Source organism: Colius striatus, chromosome 11, assembly GCF_028858725.1.
Source record: "Colius striatus isolate bColStr4 chromosome 11, bColStr4.1.hap1, whole genome shotgun sequence".
NCBI classification, from domain to species: Eukaryota; Metazoa; Chordata; class Aves; order Coliiformes; family Coliidae; genus Colius; species Colius striatus.
Genome location: NC_084769.1, coordinates 25,802,887 through 25,826,632, shown reverse-complemented (window position 1 = coordinate 25,826,632; position 23,746 = coordinate 25,802,887). Strand labels below are relative to the sequence as shown.

The window sequence follows — 23,746 nt, the reverse complement described above, 5'->3', positions numbered from 1 at the left end:
TTTCTTTCACTTTGGAAAAAAGGTAAAGTAGCAGTAGTTAATAGACTGTACTTCAGGCTAGTTAACTGTTCTGCTTATGCGCAGATGTCACCATCATACTTGTGTAACGTACTTCCCATGTGAAAAGCAGTGGCTGTATTCATTGGATGTTCACACCTTCCACTGTCAAAGGCACAGCACAAGTGAAAAAAATGAGGTTTGACAGTTATCTTTACAATTCTAAAAGGTAAAAAAAAAAATAAATGGTTTTCCCAGTTTGAAATAGCATAGAAAGAGCTTCAACAGTATGCCAGCCAACAGTACTCCCATCTCAGTATCAGACACTAGTCTGTAGCGCCTGCTGGCATTTATATTCTCACCAGACCTAATTTTCTGTGGTGGAGACGCACTGCTTGAAGACCTTCACCTCTGAAGTCCTGTTGGAAGGATGTAGTTCTGTTGTTGTTGTAAGCTTTCTAAACATTTCCTGCTAAGCATGTTTTTCCTGGAGATATCAAATAAAGTCAAGAGCAACTGTGACCTGAAGTCCACATGCAGAAGGTGGGCTGCCTGGTGCTTTTTAGTAATCTAAACAAACTGTTGACATATGGTAATGGTGTCCTAACATGAAACACATATCCCCAGGTTTAGTTATTCTCTTTTGTAAATGAAACATTAGACTGAGCTAAGTTTTAGCATGTTTTTTAATCTGATACTTCCAATTAAACATACATGGGAACACTAAATTATTAACAAATGCTCTCATTTTACCATCATATGCCAGTGTACAAAAGGCATTTTGGAGTTAACAAGTTTGTGTAAACAAAGTAAGTTCTAGCATATATTTTGACATTACTAAAATACAGTTTAAAAGTACATTTTTCATTATTGTAGGTTCTAGAAAGAAGAAAACCAATGCTGGGGAATGCATAAAGGCATTTTCAAGTAAAAAGTCATTGATTGTGAAGGAAACAATTTTAATAGTGTATGAACATGTTTTGCACTTTCACTATTTTTACACTTTAACAATTTGAGTCATATTTACTAATTCTGAAAAGTTTGTGGCACAGTTATGGCCATGTCTGTGATAAAAGGCACCTACCTAGCTCAGTTACTTTACTCTCTTATGCCAGAGGTCAAAACAAGGGACAGCGTGCAGTCGTACATACTTTTGTCCATTAAAAGTGCATTCTAAGCATCCGTAGACTGTCTCCCTTTTAGAACTTCCCAGTCCACAAAGGACGCAGGGACCTTTGGGGATGTTGTTATTAAGTAAATTAATTCGTATATGAGACCCTTCTCTCAGATAGCTTGTAGAGAGGTCAGTCATGCTCGCAGCTTTTTCATAATAATCTGTGAAAAGGTCCTCCAAGTAAGCATCAGAGTTAGCAATGGTATCCACTACTCTTTTATCTGAAAAACAAGCAAATCACAAAAAAAAGAATCAAGGATTTGTCACTACATTATGTATTGTTTACAAAACAATCTGCCACTCTAATTATAGAAATAACCACATTCTAAACATGCCACATTGTAGATTACTTCCCATCGAATGTGATGAACATTTTTCTCACATTTCGCAAAAGACACTGGCAAAAGCCAGATTTTTTTTCTATATGACCTATATAATCACAGTATTTTTAGAAATACACCTGAAAGACAGGCATGAGGCAAGCTTTTGGAAAACTGGTGCCAAGACAAATTGCAGTTGCGTATTTCCGGGTTTGTATTTTTTCATTTCTAGTTTTATTTTCTAAAAATTGTAAAATTCACTTTTGTTTCCTAGTATTTACAAAACAAAAAAAACCAAAAAAACCCCAACAAACAAACAAACCCTCCAAGGGTTTAGAAAATTTGGAGGACTCCCATGTTGATCCAGGCAGATTTCTGAACATCCAAACACCCCAGGAAGAAATCACTTTTGGAACTACCTACCTTTTTCCTCTCTCTTTGGGGATTGGTTAGTTTAGATTGGATGAGAAACTTTTAGGCGGCTACACCTTACTGAATTGTGTAATACACACTGAACATTTATTCCCTTACATTGGAGTGGAGCAACACTGAAGGCTTGGTACACAAAAGCACTTTGATCAAGGACAGGATACAATGGAGCAAGGCCACCTATACAGAGCAGCTTTTAGAAGGATGTGTTTACTGCTCAATAGTTATCTTCACACTCAGATTTGCAGATTTCCAAAATACTTAGACCACTGAAGGTTATAAGTCTGGGATCTGGTTTTGAAGAAAATATAGCTACATACAGCGATACTGAATGTTGTTGGATATCAGAAATAGAATTAGGATGGTATCTTGCCCATGTCCCTGCCATGTGAACATTGAAATATGATTTGTAGATTACACCTTGCACTGTATAACAGTAGCTGTAAATGGCAAGCATATGAAATAGGCTTAATGTTGACTGTAGTTGTACAATTACTCTGCATCAGTTTATCATCAGCCAGATTTTTTAAGATCTTCAGATTTTTAATCAACAGCAATACTGTAAATTGTTCTTTGTGAAAGCATCAGGTTCTCAACTATACCTTTAAAAAACTTTACAATCATTTCAATACACAATACATTTTTTAAAGGTACATTTTCTGCCAATTTTTTCCTCTTTAATCATCTTGCACACAAGGAAACAAAACACACTCTTCATGCAGTAGCTAAGACACAGATATAAATATCAAAAGTCATACTTCGATGAAACAGATTACTCTTTAACCTCCTTAATTTGATCAGTGAAGATGACCCAGATTTCTCTTTTTCAAATCCTCCTTTTGAAATTGGAGTCACACAGAGTTCTGTAAAAAAACAAAAAATAGGCTTTTAGAAGAACAAAATACAAAAGCAATAATCGCACAACAGACCTGAATATGCTTTCTAGTCTATAAATCTAACACTGATTAAATTAGCTTTGCTAGTCTTTTTAATGGCTAGTACCATGCAGTAAGAACCCATATCAAGTGACACAGATTCAATAGGAATTTTAAAATATTTTTGGCTTTCAACATGCATCACCAGAATTTGTTTTGGGTTTTACACAATTTATGGGACTAAAATGTCCATGTTAAGGGACTAAGATAGTCAATAACATAAAATGCACGTTCCCTCTTCTTAAGGAGAAACATTCCTATGATCTCATTTGAAAACCAAAAAACAATAAGCACAGCTGTGAGTTTTGGAGTCATCTCTTCCGACACTGAATCACCTACTAAACCTTTTCTTCTTAACAGAAGGAGTTTAGCATTTGATATTATCAAGTCCTAGATCAAATCCTAAATTAACTTTCTGGTTTATTACAAACAATGTTAATAACATTGATAATGTTATAGGCTAAAACAACGTAAGAACCGTCCTTTCCCCAAAAGGAGAAAAACTTAAAGGAGCTATGCAAATCTTTTTATTCATTCCATTAACTGTGATTATTTCTTCCAATATGTCTTCAGACATGTACATGTTGTAATGGTGCATTACACTGAAATTAAAGCCCAAACAGAAAAAAAAAATAGCTTAGTTTAGAAGTTCTGCACACTTTCTTCTTTACTGTGTCTTTTTACTTGCCTATTTTATGCAAAGCTGATCATAGGGTCTCATAAGCCTGTTCCTTACAGCCTTTGAAATGTAAGGATGTGATTTCTCATTCCATGCAAGTGCAGGACGTGAAAAAAATTTCAAAATCCTACTTTCAAAGCATACCATTGTATGGGATCAGGGCTTACAAATATCAAGAGCAAGAAAACTGTTTTAAAAACTCAGATCTTTATACATAATAGCAGTAATGACAGTAATTCACATCACTTACCAAAATTACCATCCAAATGAATGTAAAGTTCAAAGACACTAAAAGCAATAGTTGTATGTGCAGGAAAAACAATGACTTTGTCCCGCCCTTTAGAATTCTGATCTTCAATAATGTGAAACTATAATTTAGAAAAACACAAAAATAAAAAATGTTATAAATTGAAATTAAAAATAAATTAATTCATATCTTAATTGTATATATTGAGACTTATAACGCCAGGAAGAAGCTTTGAAACTGAAGATCAATTTTCTCAACTACTGACAACTAACTTAACTTGGATCACTCATTGAAAATGATGTGAATTATTTATAAATACTAGTAATTGGCAAATCTCAGAATTGTAGGCTTGAATTACTCAAACACACTGGACAGAGAGAGAGGGAAAGAGAGGAAGAACATAAGATAGGGAGGAAGATGCCAACCCTTGAAATAATAACCTGAACTTCCAATGTGTTATAGAGGATCGATATAATAATGAAAGATAGGTTTTATACCTATTGGAGAATCAAACTAAGAAGTTGTAAATTCCTCATATTTGTGGAGGCATCACCCAAAGCAATGGCTCATTGTCTAGCCATCCTATCACACATTTCCTATCCCTCAGTAGCATAAGCAATACTAACAAAAGACCAATGTTTCATAGAATTATAGAATCATAGAATCATTACGGTTGGAAAAGACTTTTAAGATCGAGTCAGTTTACACTGATTCAGTTTATTTCAGTCCAATAATACTGACTTACTTCAGACTTTTTCTGAGCTTACATCAGTAGAAATGTAATTAAATCCAACCATAAAATTTATTTTAAAATGAGCTTTTCGCATTTGTCCATTTAAGTTGCAAAACTTTGTCAAACATATTTACCCTCATTGTCTCTCCGCGCATTCCGGTATGGACAGTTAATGAGCACTGCCTTGTAGTTCTAATACTTTCCATGACCACGCACAAAATTTCCATCCTACTTTTTCTTGATTGATGGACTAGACAATGATCAAAGTTTATTTTTCTAAAATCAAGAGAAAGGCAGGAAGGAAATTCAGAGATTATTTGTAATTTACAAAGCAGCTAATAGAATTAGTAACTTTAAATCACTAAATAAATCACTATAACTTTCTGTGTCATAGCAGTCACATGGCTGCCTGAGGAGGTCTCTGGAAACTTAATATTGATTTTCAGTGTTTGAAAGCAGAATCATTAAAAAATTCAAGAAAAGCTGGTAATGTACAAATGTTAGAAAGGACGTGTGGGACATCCTGGAAAATTCAAAGTCTGTCCATCTCATGCTGTTCTTAGTGACAGTAAGGAACTGTCAACACACCCTAATTCACATCAATCAGTAGGAATATATGGAAAACAGTAAAAGTAATAGCTCTAATGCTCTACCTTTGTACTTCTAGAAAGCTTATGATGATGCAATGTTTATGCTTAGAAGCCTAAATGATGCCTATACAAGCTGGTATGCAATCAATGGATTAAAAATGGGGTAACTGCTACGTGTCAACTAACCAAAAACTACATCATTTACAAATGTGGAACAATCATGAAACACGTGTTTGTAGAAGAATTTCTACAGCTCTTAGTTCTATAACACTGAATATTTTTATCAGGAGATTGGAAACTCTTCCTCCACCCCCAATTATTGATGACCGTGTTTGGAGGTTACAAATAAACGAGGAAAAGGCAGGCACAGAATAAGAGAGATTACAGATATAAAATTACATGCACTGCTTGATAAATGACTACACATAGACAACACATATTTCAAAATACCAAATGTTGCATCACACATAGTAAATCATTCCCTGGAGTGCAACGCTGAGTTTCACTGGAATGACATTGTGGCCAATAGTTAATTCATTAAAAAGTTAATCATCAAAAGTTGATTCTTTGAACTAAAAACTAGAGAATTACACCTAGAAATATAATTTGAAAAATTCTGTGTGTTTGACATTTGTGCTAGCACTACAGGAACACCAAGTACAGTTTCACAGCTCAATAAGCATGTTTGGAAAATGGAGATTGCATTTAGAGAACTTCAAGTAGAAAAACCTTCTTTGTTCTTCAAAGAAAAGGCTGTGTAATAATCTTACAAAACCCTGAAGTACTTAAATTGGCAGTAGTACATAAGGGTCTCTAGTTCATGATGCAAAGGCAAAGAAATCTTATTTCTGAAACTTGATAATGTCATTTGAAGTAATTTTCAAATATTCAATAGTATGACATAACATCTGTAGGATCTTGGATGGACTCTTCCTCTCTGGGTTTGTTTGGGGTTTTTTTCCCTGAAAGATGTGCTGTAATTCAAACAAAAAATAATTCAGAAAAATTCTATAGTCTTTGTTAGACAAGAGGTCACGTGTCCAATCCCAGTGATCCAATCTGAGACTATTAAAAAATGTCAGATGGTGGCTGCTATTGATTATCTAAAAAAAACCCCAAAACCTAACCATTTCAGAGGTTCAACCCAACTGTACAAAATATAATTATGGAATGAGGAGAAAAAAAAGATAAAAACGATATAACCTCGTTGTAAGTTCTCTAAGTAATGTTGGTACTTCAACCTCATGTTTGGTCACTATGCCAAATGAAGCTTTAAAGGCAACAGAATCTGATCCAGCAACATCAAAACCAACGTCATTCATTATCTGATTTCCTCTTCTACCATTAAGTGAAACATCTGATTTGTCTTCATAGTTGAGCAACTGGTAAGACGAGATACCTGAATAAAAGAAGATAACCATTGTGTGATAAGAAGTCTAAACGCAGTATTTTTACACAACAATAAGAGAATAAATAAATGGTACCGTCCCTCCTGTGCTTAATCATTTTGATGTGAAACTTTGAGCTACACTGGGTATCTATTTATCAATATTACTAGTGATGACTAATGGAAAGAGAGGCATCTGAGGGTGCCTGCATCTGTCAGAGTTGTGCCACGTTCTTGCATGTGATATGTCCTGGGCTTGACAAGGTGATTAGAGCTAGTCTTACAATTCTGTGCTTACCATCATTCTCCTAGAGTACTTCTACTTGTAACTGTGCTGTTGGTACTTTTATAATCTAGACATGTAGTGTGCTCTGGGTTTAATGGCAGATGCTCTGATAGACAAAATTACTTAGGAGGAGTACATAGAATTTTAAAACTAGGTACAAAACGAACGTCGTGTGTGAAATAATATGAGTGAATTCTGAATTTTGTCTATATGGGGTACAAATGAGCTCATCATTTCTTCATTTTTGCAATATGTGAATAAGACATGGGTGTGCCAGTAACAAACTTTGTCTTTTACCTGGCCTGTCACAGTTAGAAAGACTTACCACATTTTCCATGTATGCCTGATGGTTCCAGGGACTATGTCAGTTGGTTTTGAAGGAAAACAACAGATTAATTCTGACTCACTTGAAAGTTTGCAATCAAAGGGTCAGTGCCAGAGCGTCTCTATAACACATTCTTTGTAACCTTAAATATATTTCTATCACACTAACAAAGAAATATTTGAACACATTGGTTGCCAAACTAAAATTAACAGAGCAGATAAAACACAGGGATCGGGCATCCAAATACATTTGAGTGTCTGCATTTTACTCTTTTTATTTTTTTCTTCCTTGTTTGAAGCTTTTAGAATAATCTGGAAGTCACCTAGTATGAAACCTGTTTAAGAATAAAAAAAAAGTTTATATCTTTTTTGTAATTCTAAAAAGACTGCAAATTCTCGTATCTGTCACATAAAAGAGGAAATTCAATTACAAAGTTCTTTGCTTACATTAAAGGACAATACTTTCTGCACATGACATTGAACCTTTACAGAAATGACTCATAGGTTTCTGTGAGATGTTTTGATGAGAACTTGCAACATTTTGAGAAAACATTTAATGACATTTTTCAGGGTTTTTTTTTCATTCAGGACAAGGCGGCTGACTTGTCCTGAACTTGAGAATATGAGGATTAATGGAATTCCAATTTTTTCATCATGCTTTTGTCCTGGAATCACCCCTTTGTGGAATCAGTTGGTATTAGTGTCTCGTGTTCATACTACTTTGGCTTAGTAGAATTTTTAATTTATACAATTGTTGTGCAATTAATGTGATCCATACTTTTGTCATAATGGATCTTTTTGAAAAGAAAATAAAGCAATTAATCCTATTTTGAGAAAACATGGCACATAGGTAAGAATTACACAGACTTTTCAAAGGAAGGTATGGGAAAAAAATAGGCAATACAGTTCAATTTTGCACCTCCAAGTTCTCATAGATTCTCCTAAGAAAATTCTGATATTGAATAGCAAAAGCAATTGAAACACAGTTAAGGTCTTTAAATACACAAAGATAAGATTACAGACAGGGAAAATATCTTAGAGAACTCCAATTACTTCAGTCATACAACTGTTTTGAAATGCTTCTGCCTGTGCAGTGCCCAGTTCAACATTAGGGTTACTAGTATGGTACAGCTGCAGAACTGAGGCTATTCTTACATACTTAAAAGCAAGTATACAGTGAAAGGTTAACACTGAAAGCAAATTTTAAGTAGCAATTAAGCAACATACATCAATATTCAGGAATCTCTTGTGTTCTGTGAAAAAAAACGACAAGGCTTAACTGAGTTTGTTTCATAGTTCAGAAACTATAAAAAGGTTTTAGTATAATTTACTTTTAAAAAAATATTCAAAAAGCCTCTTTTCTTTTGTGTTTTTTAGCAGTTTGACTTGCACCTTTTAAAAAAATATTTTTTGCACAACTAAGCGAGATCAATTTTATTACCCATGTACTAAAGAGCAATCATACTACCTGCACAGTGTAAACTGTATTTACTTCTGTATGTAGCAGAAACCATGCATTTTTCTCCTTTAAAGAAAGATGGAAATCTTACCTGCAGAAATTTCTTTCTCCCCTTGAAGAATGTCTTTTAATGTGAATGGTGTTGAAGCAAATTTAGACTTTTTTGAAAGCAGGCACTTTCTTTTCTTAATCACAAGGCTCAGAGGTTGGTATTTATCAGCTTCACTGAGACTGGGCACTGGAACTAGTCTTCCTCCATCACCAACCTGTTTAACAAAGTTTTTGGTTGCAGCAGCAAACATATTATGACATTAGCAATGATAACAATAAAAAGCTTTGTATCAGGTGTAACTTCCAGACATCAAGCCCATGTTCAATTCTTTTTACAGTGCTCTTTGAAACAAATTATTAAAAAAAAAAAGAAAAAAGAAAAAAAAACTAAAAAAACCTGGTAAAACTGGTTTTTTAGATTGCTGCATTTTGCTTGGAAGAAATCAACAGCATTTTAACTACCAGGCTTCTATGGTATATTGCTAGAGACTTCTTCCAAAGACCTTCAGTTAAGCTCTCTAATTCTATATGATGAATAATGAATTACCAGTGTAAACTGATAGGGAAATGGTTGCCCCTGCCTTGGCAGTTTACTGCCACTGCCTGAAAACAAAATTTATAAGCCTAAAAACAGAAGACAGTAATTTCTGCAACCCTTAGCTTCCCATTAGGAGTTACTGTTGTATGACTGTTTATCAGGTCCTTGCTGTGGCTGAATTCCAGTGTTTTACCAACCAAGTGGCCCAGATGCCTGCCAGGAGACTGCCTGGGCAATACAGCTGTGAAAGCGAGTAGATCTGCTGAGAGGGTATTGCCTTTCAACAGCGGTTGCATAACTTACCTGTAAAAGCTCAGCGGCTTGGGAGTCTTCAGAAACACCTGGGACAAAGCAGAAGACTGGAGATAGCTGGGACAAGGGAGAAATAGCACTGGGCTTTCATTAGATGTTATTGTTCTATGGATTCAGCTGTCCGTGAGCCAAGGGCTAGTTTTGAGACAGTTATAAAGTTATAAAAGTAAAATTGCAGACAGAAGTGAGACCATTGAAATCAGGCTAAGGAGCAGCTGAAGGATCCAAGAGGGAAAACACCAGTGTAGAAGATTTTAAAATGTAAAGGGAAAAAAAAGATTTGTCAGACAGCACTGTGGAGAATCTGTGGGGGAGGCAGCAGAAGCTCTGTAAACGACAACTATTTAGATGGCAGAGACTTGATTTTCTCACAAGAGTGGTGAGTATGCAACTGCTAAGCTTTGTTGCACATCTTCCAGACATATCTTTTGCAGTTAAAGTGGGTAAAACATCAACCACAGTCTTGTAAAGCTACGCTTTAATATAAACAGCTTCCCTCATTGCCAAGGTAAAAGGGTTTGTTTAGTTGGCTTTTCTTCTTAAGTAGAGTTTTCACGTGAAAGCATTTTAAGGAGTGTTTTAACAATATGATCAATTAATAATTTAATATGTTCTTTCCAATACTTCTGTAACTGTTTTAAAATGTTTAGACTACTGTAAGTTGAACAAAATAGCAAAAAAGAAGTGTGTATTACCTCAGCTATCTTAAAGGAAAAGCTGCTGGAGCTTTCTGCTTACACTAGAGGGTGCTAAAAAATCAAAGCTGAATAAATCCAGAACAAATGTTATCAAAATGTTTATAGACTTTGAACTGGAGTCATGTGAAATGCTGCAAATCAATCTGTCTTATTCATATTACACTGCACTAACAGAAATACCCTGTACATATTTACTTAATCAATACACATTAACAGAATTTAAAAGGTTTTAAAACGGGAAGGAAAAGGTAAGGAAACTCTTAAATTAAAATTGCTCATTCTATCTCAATTTAGATTTGTCTTGTATATGTCTTACAACTGTTTGACAGGGTACTATTTTTTCTATAGATTATTAAGCTCAGCTGGCAATGTATATTGAACTTGCATTTTAGGACATGGTCATAGATCATACTGAGTCTGTTCTTGGTACACATTTTGATAATAGTTCTGTTTGGTATGTTTACATAGGTCAGAGGAGTGCAACTACATGAACATTGCCACATTCAGAAAACATTCACTAATGAACATTCTAGTGAAGAAATTTAGATTTTTCAACCGCCCCCTAGGGAGGCTGAATACTAGGTATTTTTGTACTTAGCATACAGGTGTAAGTATGAACATCCAGCATTTTTGCAGCCCTGGTGTTCTCTGATTTTGGTCAACCAAGAAATGAAAAACATGCTGTGTACATGTTACACCCAAGTCATCATCAGAATAAAATCTTGCCTCACCTCACTAAGCTGTGCAGAGGAAAATCCTTGCTCATATGCAGGTTTGAGGCTACCTCAGGGGAGTACCTGTGCTCTAACTTTCTGTACTCCTTAGCAAGGAGCCACATGATGACAGTGACATCTCATCTGCCCTCACAACACAGGATCCTTCATACAAGAGCAAAAGGACTTTGAAGCCTCATCTTAGGCCACTTTCACAAATCGCTGGAACAATGTCAAAATTGAGCCTTCACTGATGAAATCAAACTGGGAGGACTGGCTGATTCACCAGAAGGCTATGCTGCCATTCACCAGGATCTCGACCAGCTTGAGAGCTGGTCTGCCTCTCAGTCTAGGCAGAGAGGAACCTCATGAGGTTCAACAAGGCCAAATGCAGAGTCCTGCATCTGGGAAGGAACAACCCCATGAACAACCAGTACAGGCTGGGGGTCGAACTGCTGGAGAGCAGCTCTGCAGAGAGAGACCTGGGAGTGCTGGTTGATTATAAACTGAACATGAGCCATCAATGTGGTCTTGTTGCCAAGGCCAATGGCATCCCGGGATGCATTCTGGCCAGTGTGGCCAGCAGGTCAAGGGAGGTTCTGCTCCTCCTCTACTCTGCCCTGGTGAGGCCTCATCTGGAGTACTGTGTCCACTTCTGGGCTCCTCAGCTCAAGAGGGACAGAGAACTTCTAGAGAGAGTCCTGCACAGGGCCACCAAGATGATCAGGGGACTGGAACAACTGGGATATCTTCCTTATGAGGAAAGGCTGTGGGAACTGGGGCTGTTTAGTCTAGGAAAGAGGAGACTGAGGGGGAATCTCAATATTTACAAATATCTAAATGGTAGGTGTCAGGAGGTTGGGGCATCCCTTTTTTCTATAGTATCTAGCAACAGGACAAGTGGAATGGGATGAAGCTGGAACACAAAAAGTTCCATTTGAACATAAGGAAAAACTATTTTACTGTGAGGGTGAGGGAGCAGTGGAACAGGTTGCCCAGAGGGGTTGTGCAGTCTCCTTCCTTGGAGGTCTTCAAGACCCACCTGGACATGTTCCTGTGTGACTTGATCTAGGTGGACCTGCTTCTGCAGGGGGATTGGACTGGATCTCTAAAGGTCCCTTCCAACCCTACCATTCCACGATTCTATGAAAAAGGGATAGAGACTTCCTGAATATTCACTTTTTCATGATTCAGTTTCCATATAAGATAGTTTTCAAAAACTTATAGAACACCAATATTTCTACAAGCTGGTATTTATTTTCTTATCAAAACAGACTTTGACTGCTTCAAAAGTTGTTCATGTGTTTAGCATGCTTCAAGCGCAGTGAAAATTTTAAAATGGTTCACAAATGCTTTTTTCATTCTGCAGCACCGGGGAACAAACAAATTAGCCAGGGCAATATTTTAATTTTTTGTAGACTTACTTTATTAAAGTCTCAATTTGGTAAAGCAGTACAAAAATGTAGTCGATTCTTGTTTATCTGAAACTTAATTGGTTCCTTGTGGAAACCTCTCTGGGCAGCATGATAAATAGACCATATCAAAATTAAAAATCTCAGAAATTCAAGGAGGCAACTCATCAGAAGCCTACTTCTAAAATGTTTTTAACTCCCACATTTAAAGTATGTTTTCTTTCTTCTGGAGCCAGGTGCTTTTGACTGTTCCACTACTATCTGCAGTCTCAGGAGAAAATTTTAATACTAGAGGTAAGTATTTTAATGGACTTTCACGTTTTATTTATACAGAACTTTTGTATGTGAACTTTTTCTTCATCAACTAGAATGTATTTGAAAAAAAAAATTAAAAAGCTGAAGGAAAATCTAAAACTTACTACTGGGACAGTCCTAGACTATTTAAAGGTCACTTTTAACCGTCCATTTGGAAGACAGATACACACACTCACTCTTACTCATTTCCTATATAATACTCTTCAGGTTTACAGCTTAAGTAAACAAGTTGGAACTTCATTCTCTTCTCTGACACAGTACAGACTGGAATAATACATATTCATAGTCCATACCACAGTACACATAAAAGGTAAATCTCCTGCCAGGAGGTTCTGCATTAGAGCCTAACACACACTTAACAATCAAAATATTAAAAACTGCACTGTACTTTAAGGCTACAAGATGTGGAGTTCAACTGGCCTCTCTATGGCTCTTTGTTTATATCATCCTCTTCCACCTGTACACAAAAAACATCTGTTGACTTGATGAAAAAAGAATTTGTTGTACAGTTGGCTTCTTTGTACCACTTCACTGCATTCTCACTAGAGCCATATTAATCATGAAAAGGAAACACAAAAGAGATTAAGGAGCATACGATCTCATGATAGTTTTATATGCTCTTACATACATGCTTACCTTTCAGGTTTCATAGAATCATAGAATCATTCTGTTTATGGATGTAGAGTCTATTTAATATGTTTTGTGTGTATATCTTTAAATAATATGATACTAAATTACTATCACTGAATAAAACACATTAAATATCCCAGCTTTTGCTTCTTTGTAACTGCCTAATGTTATTGGCAGTATTTTTAATGAGCAGATGGTTGTAATGTGGAGCCTTTACTAATAAGAAATGCAAAAGTAGTATTCCAGGGAGACATCTGCTGGGATAGTATGCTTGTATTTAAACTTACTACCTGTGAGAAGTCGGCATATCTTTAATCCAAAAGATATAGTCATTTGTTGCATAAATATTACTGAATACAATGAAGCTACTTTCATCATCTAGAATTATAAGCTTGTGAGGACAAGCCAATGTGACCTAAAGTAGGTTTAATGCTGCCTGACCTTTGGAGAATGCTGCCTGAATGGCTAAATCCTTATTTCCAGCATCTGTGAGTGGGTGTGCCTGTTTCAGAGGACAGCTTCATAGGTTGCATATCCACCTGTATGAGGATGCAGAATTGTAGCTGCTGTGTCACTATGTCTGAAGAAAGATTACAAAACAAAGAATTTGTCTATGGTGATATAATTCACATTGTCCAAACTAATCTATCTGATGAGCACAGTACAGCTACCTCTATATGATACTTCCTTCAGTAGCAGACAAACCTTGCTTCTTGCCTCTTCTCCTTACGTTTTAATCTGAGCAGCAGACTTGAACTGTATTTATTTTGAGCACCACTGCTAGCTTCTCTGTGATACTGGGCAATTAAGCTCAGTCTATGAAATTTATTGTATGTTTCCGTGGTAATACATCACTTCCCTGAGAAGGATACTGCAAGAACTGATTAGCATTATAAAGCACTCTCAGATCTTTGGATGCAGTGTATTTATAACTAGGCAAAATGAAGTAGGTGTTTGTAGAGCATGGAAGAATTCAGTATTCTCTTTCATAATCACCTCTGTGCTTATTCAGGCTGTACCTTTTCATGCTACAAGACGCTTCCTCATATAGCTTCCTTTTTTTTTTTTTCCCTCTCATGAGTAGGCACAAAATAAGACATTGCTTGAGCAGTTTCCAGATACTACATATTTTAACAGAAAGGTGACATAAAAAATTCGTGTCACCAAACATAAAAAGCAGCCTGACTAATATTGTTGTTCCAGGTTGGTTGATCAGCAACTAAGTTAAATCAACTTTAGAATTAAGAATGGATTTGCCCCTGTGCTATATCACCTGAATTTCTTTGATGGCTAAATGTAATGCCAGGCTCTCAAATAATCTACTGAAAGTGGAACTTAAAAGACAATTTACACTTTAATTTTTATCAGTTAAAAATATATATATATAACACAATGGCCTTACCAGAACTTGTAGTCCAACAAGTGTAACCTTTTGGAATATTTAATTACGCTGGTTTCCTCCACTGTCTTGTCAAAAAATCTGCTCAAGAAATCTGTTGTAGTTGGGAAATTTGAGCTAGTAATTAGTTTAATTTCTTTGCTGAAATAAATATAACCAGATAGTCATTATTAAGAAAAGCAACTACATGTTTGATTAAAAATGTAATCTAATGTAATCTAATCACAGGTAAAAAATGTATTCACACCAGATTCATGTCTGTAACATGCATTTATGCATTTTTGTATTAACTTTTTTTCTGATTATTCTTAAATTTACCATTATTAATACACACTTGGGATATAAACATGAGATATACAACATAGCCTGCCTCTTAGCTATTCTGCATAATAGCTACATCTCAGAGACAGCTTTCAGAAACAAAAAGCACAGCCTAAATGTAATGCATTTTATTTACTGGCTTTGAGTAAACTTAGACTCAGAACTGAGCCAAAATAAACTAGAGAGTGCCTCCTCAGCTATAGCACAGTACTTCATTGGTTTTGAATGATATTTCAGCTTAGTTTCTTTTAATCCTATTCAGTAATGATTACTTACTTGAAAAGTGATTTTACATATTCAGGTGCAGGAACAGTCAATATTGCATACTTGCAGATTTTAACATTTAGACCAACTTAAATATTTAATAAGCTAACAAGGATTTGGAGAACCATGTGGCTTGATATGTTGGCTGGGCAAAAATGCTGTGTATCATCACATCACAACAGATTTTTGTACCGGCAGTGAAACTTGGAACAGCTCTCTGTGTGCAACTCCTTTAGCTGAGTCAGGATGAAATCTTGTCAATAGCTTCCCACACTGTCTCACTTCACCACACCACAACGCCTACATGTTTGTCATTAATGAGAAGTCTCATCTGTCCCTTGGTTAGATTCAATTTAAATATAAAACTTGCTTCCATACTGAAGTAATAGTTTTTATATTAAATTAGATGTCAGATTGGTAGTGCAGCCTCACAGGCCTCTTGCCTTCTAACTTATTCTCAAAGGTTTGTTGTGGCAGGGGGTTTATCAATTAAGTGATGACACATGGCTTTTAACATTTCACTTATGTACAGTAATTTTGCTGAGCAACAGTCATCAAAAAGTGTTAGATTTGTTTTGCAAAGCAGAGGCAAGGTATGGATCCCAACTGCACAAATGTGAAACCAGAGATAAATTTCATTCATAGAACTGTTTAACAGGGAATAAGCTCCCAGTCTACAACCTGGCTCAGAACATGGCTTTGGAGGAGATCAGATGTGTACTCTGACACAAGAAAGAACACATTGCCATTCATGAAAAAAGCATTTTCCTTTCCTTTGCTTTTGCTTCCACTCAGGCAGCATTCCAGACTGTTTGAACACTCGTTCTTTTTACAGTGCCAAGAAACAACAAACACCTTAATTTCTTCTCCCAATCAAATTCTTGTTTTCTACTGTGCTTTCATTTTTAAACAAAATGTAATTGACTTAAGGGCTGAACAGCTCACAAGTACACATAATGGAAAAATTCCACACACTTGTTTTTCTAAGATGACGGAAGAGGTGGATGTCAAGTTTTGGGTTTGTTTTTTATTTTTTTTCTACATCTCTTTTTTTCAGTTCTATTAGAGAACACCAGGACCCATTTTCCTTATACCCACATACAAAACTTGAGAAACATATTGCAAGCTCTCTTGAATCATAAAGAGCAAGCTGAAGAGGAAAAAAAAAAAAAAAAAAAAGGCAAAAGGCTCTTACCAGCTGTAGCATGAAGATAAAACTGGGAACTGCCAAAAAGAAAATTATCTTCTTCGATTGCATTTGGTAGCTCCTGCCAGATTTAAAGGAACTGCACAGACAATCATATGGGAAGTTTTATAAAAATAATCCTGCAGTGGAAACAGGTTAGAAAAGAGCAGGGTGATGCAAGTGATAAGCAGCTGTTTTAGTGGCATTGCTTGCACTACTACCTACCTCTCCTAAATCAATCTGTACAACATATATTAAGAGTTTTATGATTAATAGTGAACTCACTTAACCAGTTACAAAGAGTTCATTCAAAAACCATATTCTAAAGTGCTTCTTATGTTATTAACAAATCAGAACACAGATGACAGCGGTTTAAACGGTGTACATTGAGATTTATTAGAACAAGCACTAATAGCAGCAGTGTACAGAGTGATGGAGACAATGTACTGTATGCACTGAACAATAATAATTATACAATTGCACTTCTCAAGAGATCTATTAGAAAATGCTTTTCAGTAAACAGTTTCCCAAATCTAGCATTGTTTGGATTTGCCTCTGAGGAAAAAAATACAAAAAATATGCTTTTTTTTTTTTTTGGTAAGGCATTAGCAACATTCATTGGCAGGCTAAACAAGTCATTTGTACATGCATTATCCAATTACATTGCAACAGGTAAAAGAGCATCATGTTTCCTCAAAAACTAGAAATGTGTTGTGTTTTTTAGACACAACATCCTGGTAAATCCAGCACAGCCTGAAGGAAACAGATGACATCTTTTGTTACATTTTAGAGCACAACATATACTATAGCATAGCCGAGTTTACCTTTATTTCCTACCAGAAGCTGTAGGATCTCCTTCAGTTGGAGTTGCTATTATGGGTATTGTGTATACCACATACATCACCGGAATAAAGTCTTAAATTAATTTCTTTTGTCTACTATTCCTTCCACTACCACCTCCCTGAATCATGTGGCAAAAAGATGCTCAATTTTAATTAACATTAACTAGTGTATGAGCTTGTTTTTTATTGCATGAGAGGTAGTCAGCGTGAGGCCTCACCTGTATTCTGGATTACTACAACAGTATGTTCAAAACCAACTCACAAGTGCAAAGACACAGAATAAGTGTTGCAGCTGCATTATGTGGGAACTTAAAACTAGTTTTTTACTTGTCCTTCCTGGCTAGGCTCTGAAGTAGACAGAGAACTTAACACACAAAAAAAACCCAATTCTATATACGTGCTAAAGCCTGGAAGGAGGGAGGGGAGGCACTTTCTCACATTCATGCTTTCCTAGGCTGAGATTAGGAGCATGCTCTTAGTTAGCCATCCCCTTCCTTGCAAATCAGAAAGATAAGCCTCCTTTCTGAATTGCATACACTACTAGCAATGCCCACTCGGGGTTGGCACCATCCTGGACAAAGTACAGGGAAGCAGGGATAGGAATTGCAAATATTCTTACAATTAAGCTTGCCAGAGTGAGACATAATATGATAAATTGTCATTGATTCAATCTCCTCTTCTTCCAAATGTCATACATAATTGAGCTTTGCAGAGACATTGACTTTTTCTAAATACTACAAGCCCAACAAAAAGGTCCCAAAATGCAAGACAGTTAAAGGAAAGTCAAACATATTGCTCTGAATGACAAGCAGTCAAACCAGCTGTATTTCACACATCTTCCACATGTTCAAGACCAACTTTAAGGGTAACTACCAAGACTTGACTCTCTGTCAGGCCTATGCTGAAGCAGATTTGGGCAGCTAGATGATCCACTCACCTGGAAGTTCACTGAACTCAATGCAGTACCAACAGCAGCTCAGTCTCAACTGCACAGGTACTCATTTGTTTAAGCATGTAGGAATTAAAAACCAAGTACTACAAAGCCTGGTGTAACCAGGTGCATTGTTTCAATGTCTTAGGCATCTCACTGTTGAGCCTATTAATTTGAACTTCAGTATCTACACCTTTTAAACTGAATTCAATGAGACTGTTTGCAATGTTTATGTTAAGTATACATTGATGCCTGTGCACAATCAGAGCCCAAGAAGATGAAATAGGAAAAAAAATCTGATGTGCTGATTGCATATGAAATAAAAGTCTATAGATATTTTTTTTTATACACAAATTATATCCTACCTATGTTATTCCTCAGCTATTGATGCTTAGTAACTGTAAGCAATAGAATTTTTTACAAGCATGATTACAGACAGTATTTGGAATCAGAATTGATAGCATGTAAAGAGAATTGTCCTGAAAGATATCTCAAATTTGTGAATAGTCAAGCACAAATGAATGCCTTTGCAGGAAAGCAATCAAGATCAAACAAGATTATTTTTAAAATGTTGAATTACTGAATGTACTATGAAGGACTAATCTTGCACTTTTCAAAATTGTGATAATTTAAGTAGCTTATACAGCCTTCAAAACAAATATTTGCACATAAATTTTCTATTGAGTTATTTAGGAAGCATGGTACTGACTTTCTTCCAGTATCCTTTTATTCTTCTCCTATAATGGAAGTCCACAGTGAACTTTTGAGCATAAGGTTAAGGGTGCTGCAAGTGAGCATTACAGTGCTCAAAAATAATGTCTTCTGCAACATTTGGGTAGCTGGGTACATAAATGCCTTAATTTCTTTCTTAAGTCTCTTAAGTAAAAGTTTTTTATTGCTTTCAAACAATAGAAAAAATATTGTCTGGTGCATCTAGGTAGACAGACCCTTTCTAGTTATAATCTGTTTTTTTTCTCTCCAAAACAGACACTGTACCCAGTACTCAAAAATAGCACAGGCTCTATACATTAGGCTTCTAGAAAGCAACTGTTTGCCTTTAAAGTTCATGTTAAAAACCACAAAGCAAGCTTCTGTATACCTTTCCAGCTGGCGTAATAGCATAATCACAGTGGAAAGACTCTTGAGGATCTCCTTTTACAAGCATGCTACACACAGAGATGTGCAAGAAATCAACAGATTTGGAGGTTATTATTTGGAGGTTATTTGGTGGTTAGCTCTTATCTAGCTTTTGACGTCTTGGCTTGCTATAGAATTGGTACAGGGCTGCTGCCCATCTGAAACTAAGGGCTGTTAAACACAAAGTTCAGTAAGGCAATGTAAATTGACAACTAATCTAAACCTTACTCTTTTCTCACAGTCTGAGAAAGGTATAAATATTAAGATTTACTGTATTTCCTACATGTGCATATGGGATCTAATTTCAACAAAAAGATGTAACATTGTTCCCAATGCGTATTAACTTTGTGTAAAAAGGAGAGAAAAATACAGAATTCTTTGATGGTGAAGTAATTGAGAAATTGTGGTTCACCAATCAGTTAACAATATAAAGGAAAGTAGATAAAAATCCAAAGAGGAGTCTTGTTACTGGTTACAACAGCAAAAATATATCTAATATCCTAATACAGAACTGCCATCGTGATGTCTCTGGATACCACAGTAGTTTAATTTTATTATGGCATTTTATGTCTAAGTAAAATACTCACTTCAGACAATCCAGCAGTAACAGGAAAATGAATAGGAAGTTTTCTCTGGATTTTGGTGAAGGCAAAGATTTCAGACACCAGACTGTAGCGGCTTGACTTCATATATATTTTGTAGTAAAGAACACAGACACAAATCAATATACAAAGAAGAATCCCAGGCAGAAAAGTTCACTGATATTTCTTTTTGGTCTATGGATGAAATTTTAGTGAGCAAGTACTATAGGTCCACCCTGCTCTGACAGCTGGATATTTAGAAGGATCTGAACGTTAGGTGCAAGACAGAAACACCACTCTTCATATCTGTGGATTTGCAAACAGAATTTTTAAAATTCAGACGTCACACATGAGGAATCCTCTCAGTGAGGAATGAATGTTTTAAAATAATTAGTTTACAAATACTTAAAAAGGAACTTGAACAGCGCCTGTGCTAATTAGAGTAAAAGCTTAACTAAGGGAGAAGCTGCCATCTTTGCATTTATGCTTGCATACCAAAATATACTCATCAGCATTTATTTCTCAGCTCATTGTCTGGTCTTGTTTGAAACTCAAATGAAAACAAAATTTATACTGTTCTAATTTGTTATACTATATTTCAACCACTAAAGTACACCAGTAGCACTTGTTTCAAGAACTAAATAGACCTAATTTCTAATCTCAAATTGGAATGATAATATTTAATGTTTACTTCAAGATAGATGACAAAGCAAGTGTAATATATTTATGTGTAATTTTATTATTGGTGAGCCAATCTTAAAATATTTTATAAAATATTAAGCAAATACAAAGTAATTAAAGATCTCTTATGTATTTCTTCAACATAGTTAAAGAAGTTACCCTGAATTTTCCTTTGTATGGAAAATACTGAGGATTAAACTGATATTAATTTTGTCATTTTTACTGTAATATTCCTTGAATGCAGCTTCAGAAAAAAATGTTGCATGCATGGCTATGCTGACTGGCACAAGGAGCGAGTACTTCAAAGAAGAAAAATAGTTCTGATTGAATATATATCAGAGTATGTGTTGCTGCTGTATAGCACCTGCATCACTTTGATGCTCAGAAGGTAAAAGATGTTACCTGCTTCTGACTTTTTGAAGGAATCTCCTCACCTCTTTCCTTTTTCCATCCCTATTGTACTGGGCCAGCAATGCTATACATTAGCATAAGATATCCCTCTTTCACTAGTGCAGACCATTAAAAGAAACAGTCAATATGAAAATAAGTTTAGTGTTTCATAGGAGACAACATCTGGATCATTGCTCCAGGACTATGAATAAGTAGCTTTACCATCTTCACTGAATTATTCACAGGTCAAGATAGAATACATTACACACTGTTGATTACATATTCCAACTTTATGGTTTCCTTATTTATAAAATATGTAACTCTCTTTGTCCACATTACCAGTACACCTTCAGCAAAATGATGGCTACAGTCATTTTATTTATAAAAGGAATAAAAACTTCCCTTCACCTTCAGAATTAATTCTGAGTAAATGTCACCAGTCTTTCCTTTTTTTCATGCTTTCACAGATCAGTGGAAGAAAAAAAGGTATTAAGATAACCTGGATGAATCCGATTCAGCAGCTTTGCTGACATTTTAATTCATAAAAGTTAGAAAACTTTTTATTTTGCTACAGCTGTATCACTGACAGAGCTGCTGTCACTAGTTTCACTGTTTTCCATTGTAGTCTCTCCCTCCCCTTTTTGAGGTTTGTCAAGGATTGCAAGGAAGGGAGAAAAAAAGTTAAAGATATGATAGATTTTTTAATACCACAAAACTTGACAAAGGAGGAGATGGGTATATGAAACACAAGTACACTGATATCACTTTTTAAACCTCCAACATACCACCTAAAAATCCTTTTATAATGAGGCTTCTCCGTTCAGTCTAAGACACACACGTTTTACACCACAACTAATGAGTGGAGGTGGCTTACATTCCCTAGTTTAAAGAGTAAATAATGTATTTGCTTTTGTAAGTAGACTTTTTAGAAGATATAATAAAAAAATAAAATTAATTGTTGTAAATAAGTCATTTCTCTGAGCTTGCAGAGATATGCAGCATTCTTGTGGTTGCCTTTCACTGCTCTAATGGAGGTCAGGGAGCTATCCTCCCCAGGAATAAATAAAGCTTTATTAATAAATTTAGTCTAGATTATTCTGTTTAAAAAAAAAATTAAAAAGGAGGAAAAAAAAAAACAACCAAGCAAAGAAAACCCAAACAAACAAACAAACCAACGTGACCTTTCTCCACGAAAGTACTTCTGAGTGATCCTGGATAAAACAGAAAACTATACTACTTTTTATACTAAATATACCTTCATAATTTTAAGCACATTAACAAAAAACCTTAGTTGCCACTGTATCCCTGCCTAAGTCAACTTCTAGCAATATATGCCCTAAAGAGCGAATTCAAGTTTTATGCAGCTTTGATGATTATTACTTAATGACAGACAAGAAGAAAATTCAATGTAGTATTTTCAAACTCCAGTAGTGGTTACGTCATAGAGAATTTTGCTGGCTTTCTCCCAGGTCTGTGTATAACATTGGGTGACCAGTCAGGCCATTCATATGTTTCTTACACACCTCTGTCAATATTCATCTTTTTCCCCCAGCTGGGCCAAATTTAGCCCCTTCAGTCATTTTAGCATATTAATACAAATACTCTTTCCTTTCAGGTAGATTTCATCTGAAAACTCTCTTTTACTTTCATTATGCAGCTCCAGTATTAGTAATGATATCTAAAAAAGTAGTTAATTCTTCAGATTAGAATTGTAGCCAACAGTATATTAGGCAACCAGTGTTTATTTCTGCACTAGACAATATTCAAAATGCTATTAAACAAACTAACAGAGCACATTGCCAGTGAAAGTATGTTTTGAAGAACTCAGAGAGATCGGGCATATTCAGCCCTCTTGGTTATTGTGCAAGTGCAAATGAACCACCCTTCCCTTTCATGACACTTCTAAAAATTTGGATTTTTTTTTTTAAGAGAAAGTCTACAAGCAAGACTTCATTGTGCTGGGCTTCTGGTTCAAGAGTGTGAAATTGTCATGTTACACCTCCATGGGATACAGAGGGTGAGGCCCAGGTGCAAGGTCCTCACCGGGCACCCATGAGGACAGGACCAGTGCTGGCTGCTGATGCACTACGGTTTGTGTAATATGTTTCCATAAAGCTCTGACGGTGTTCAGTAGGGAATTAAAGGCAATGTCTTTCAAAACTATCATGTAAATGTGCTGCAATCCTCAACATCCATCAACCATGTGCTATTGAATTAAAACCCACAGATGTCATACAAGCCCATTCAGAGAAGTTCAAAATGAGAAATTATAAAAGGGTAACATTATTTGCAAGATGAAAAGAGTATTATAGTGGGAGCTCACTTTTAAAGCCAAATACAGAAAAAGCTTCTCTCGTGCAACTTACATCTGTCTAAAATTAGAATGGGTGTTCAGACAACTTTTTATTCACAGTAATACTGTATGAAAATCAACTCATTCAAATTGTATCTTCCAACAACATAATAATTTCTAATATGCTGAAAAATCTCCTATCTTGTTAATATAGATCTAAAATAGGAATTAATCTATTTAGGTCTTTATAAGACATTATATTTGATGAAAACAGCTATTATTACCCTATCATATCCACTGTACTAGAACAGGGAACAAATTAAGATATAGTTTTAAAATATTAATTGAAACCACAGGTCATTATTATGAAATAAAAGCATAAGGGTTGTGTACTTCAATAGAATTAAATGTTTTGAGAAAAGAGAGGAAAAAGCAAAGAATATGCCTTTGTAGTGAAAGCTGGAACTTAAAATATTTTAAATGTCAAATGAT

At 35.6% G+C, this 23,746-nt stretch overlaps 1 protein-coding gene across 1 annotated transcript; it reads right to left on the bottom strand.

Annotated features, from left to right (window-relative positions):
• Nucleotides 1–984: 984 nt before the first annotated feature.
• Nucleotides 985–8,862, bottom strand: PJVK (pejvakin). The gene is made up of 6 exons (XM_010200631.2): nucleotides 8,652–8,862; nucleotides 6,308–6,503; nucleotides 4,649–4,790; nucleotides 3,785–3,902; nucleotides 2,679–2,783; nucleotides 985–1,392 (listed from the first exon to the last, which is right to left on the bottom strand). Exons 1-6 carry the CDS (start codon nucleotides 8,860–8,862, stop codon nucleotides 1,091–1,093), a joined length of 1,074 nt encoding a protein of 357 aa, XP_010198933.1. The 3' UTR covers nucleotides 985–1,090.
• Nucleotides 8,863–23,746: the final 14,884 nt, after the last annotated feature.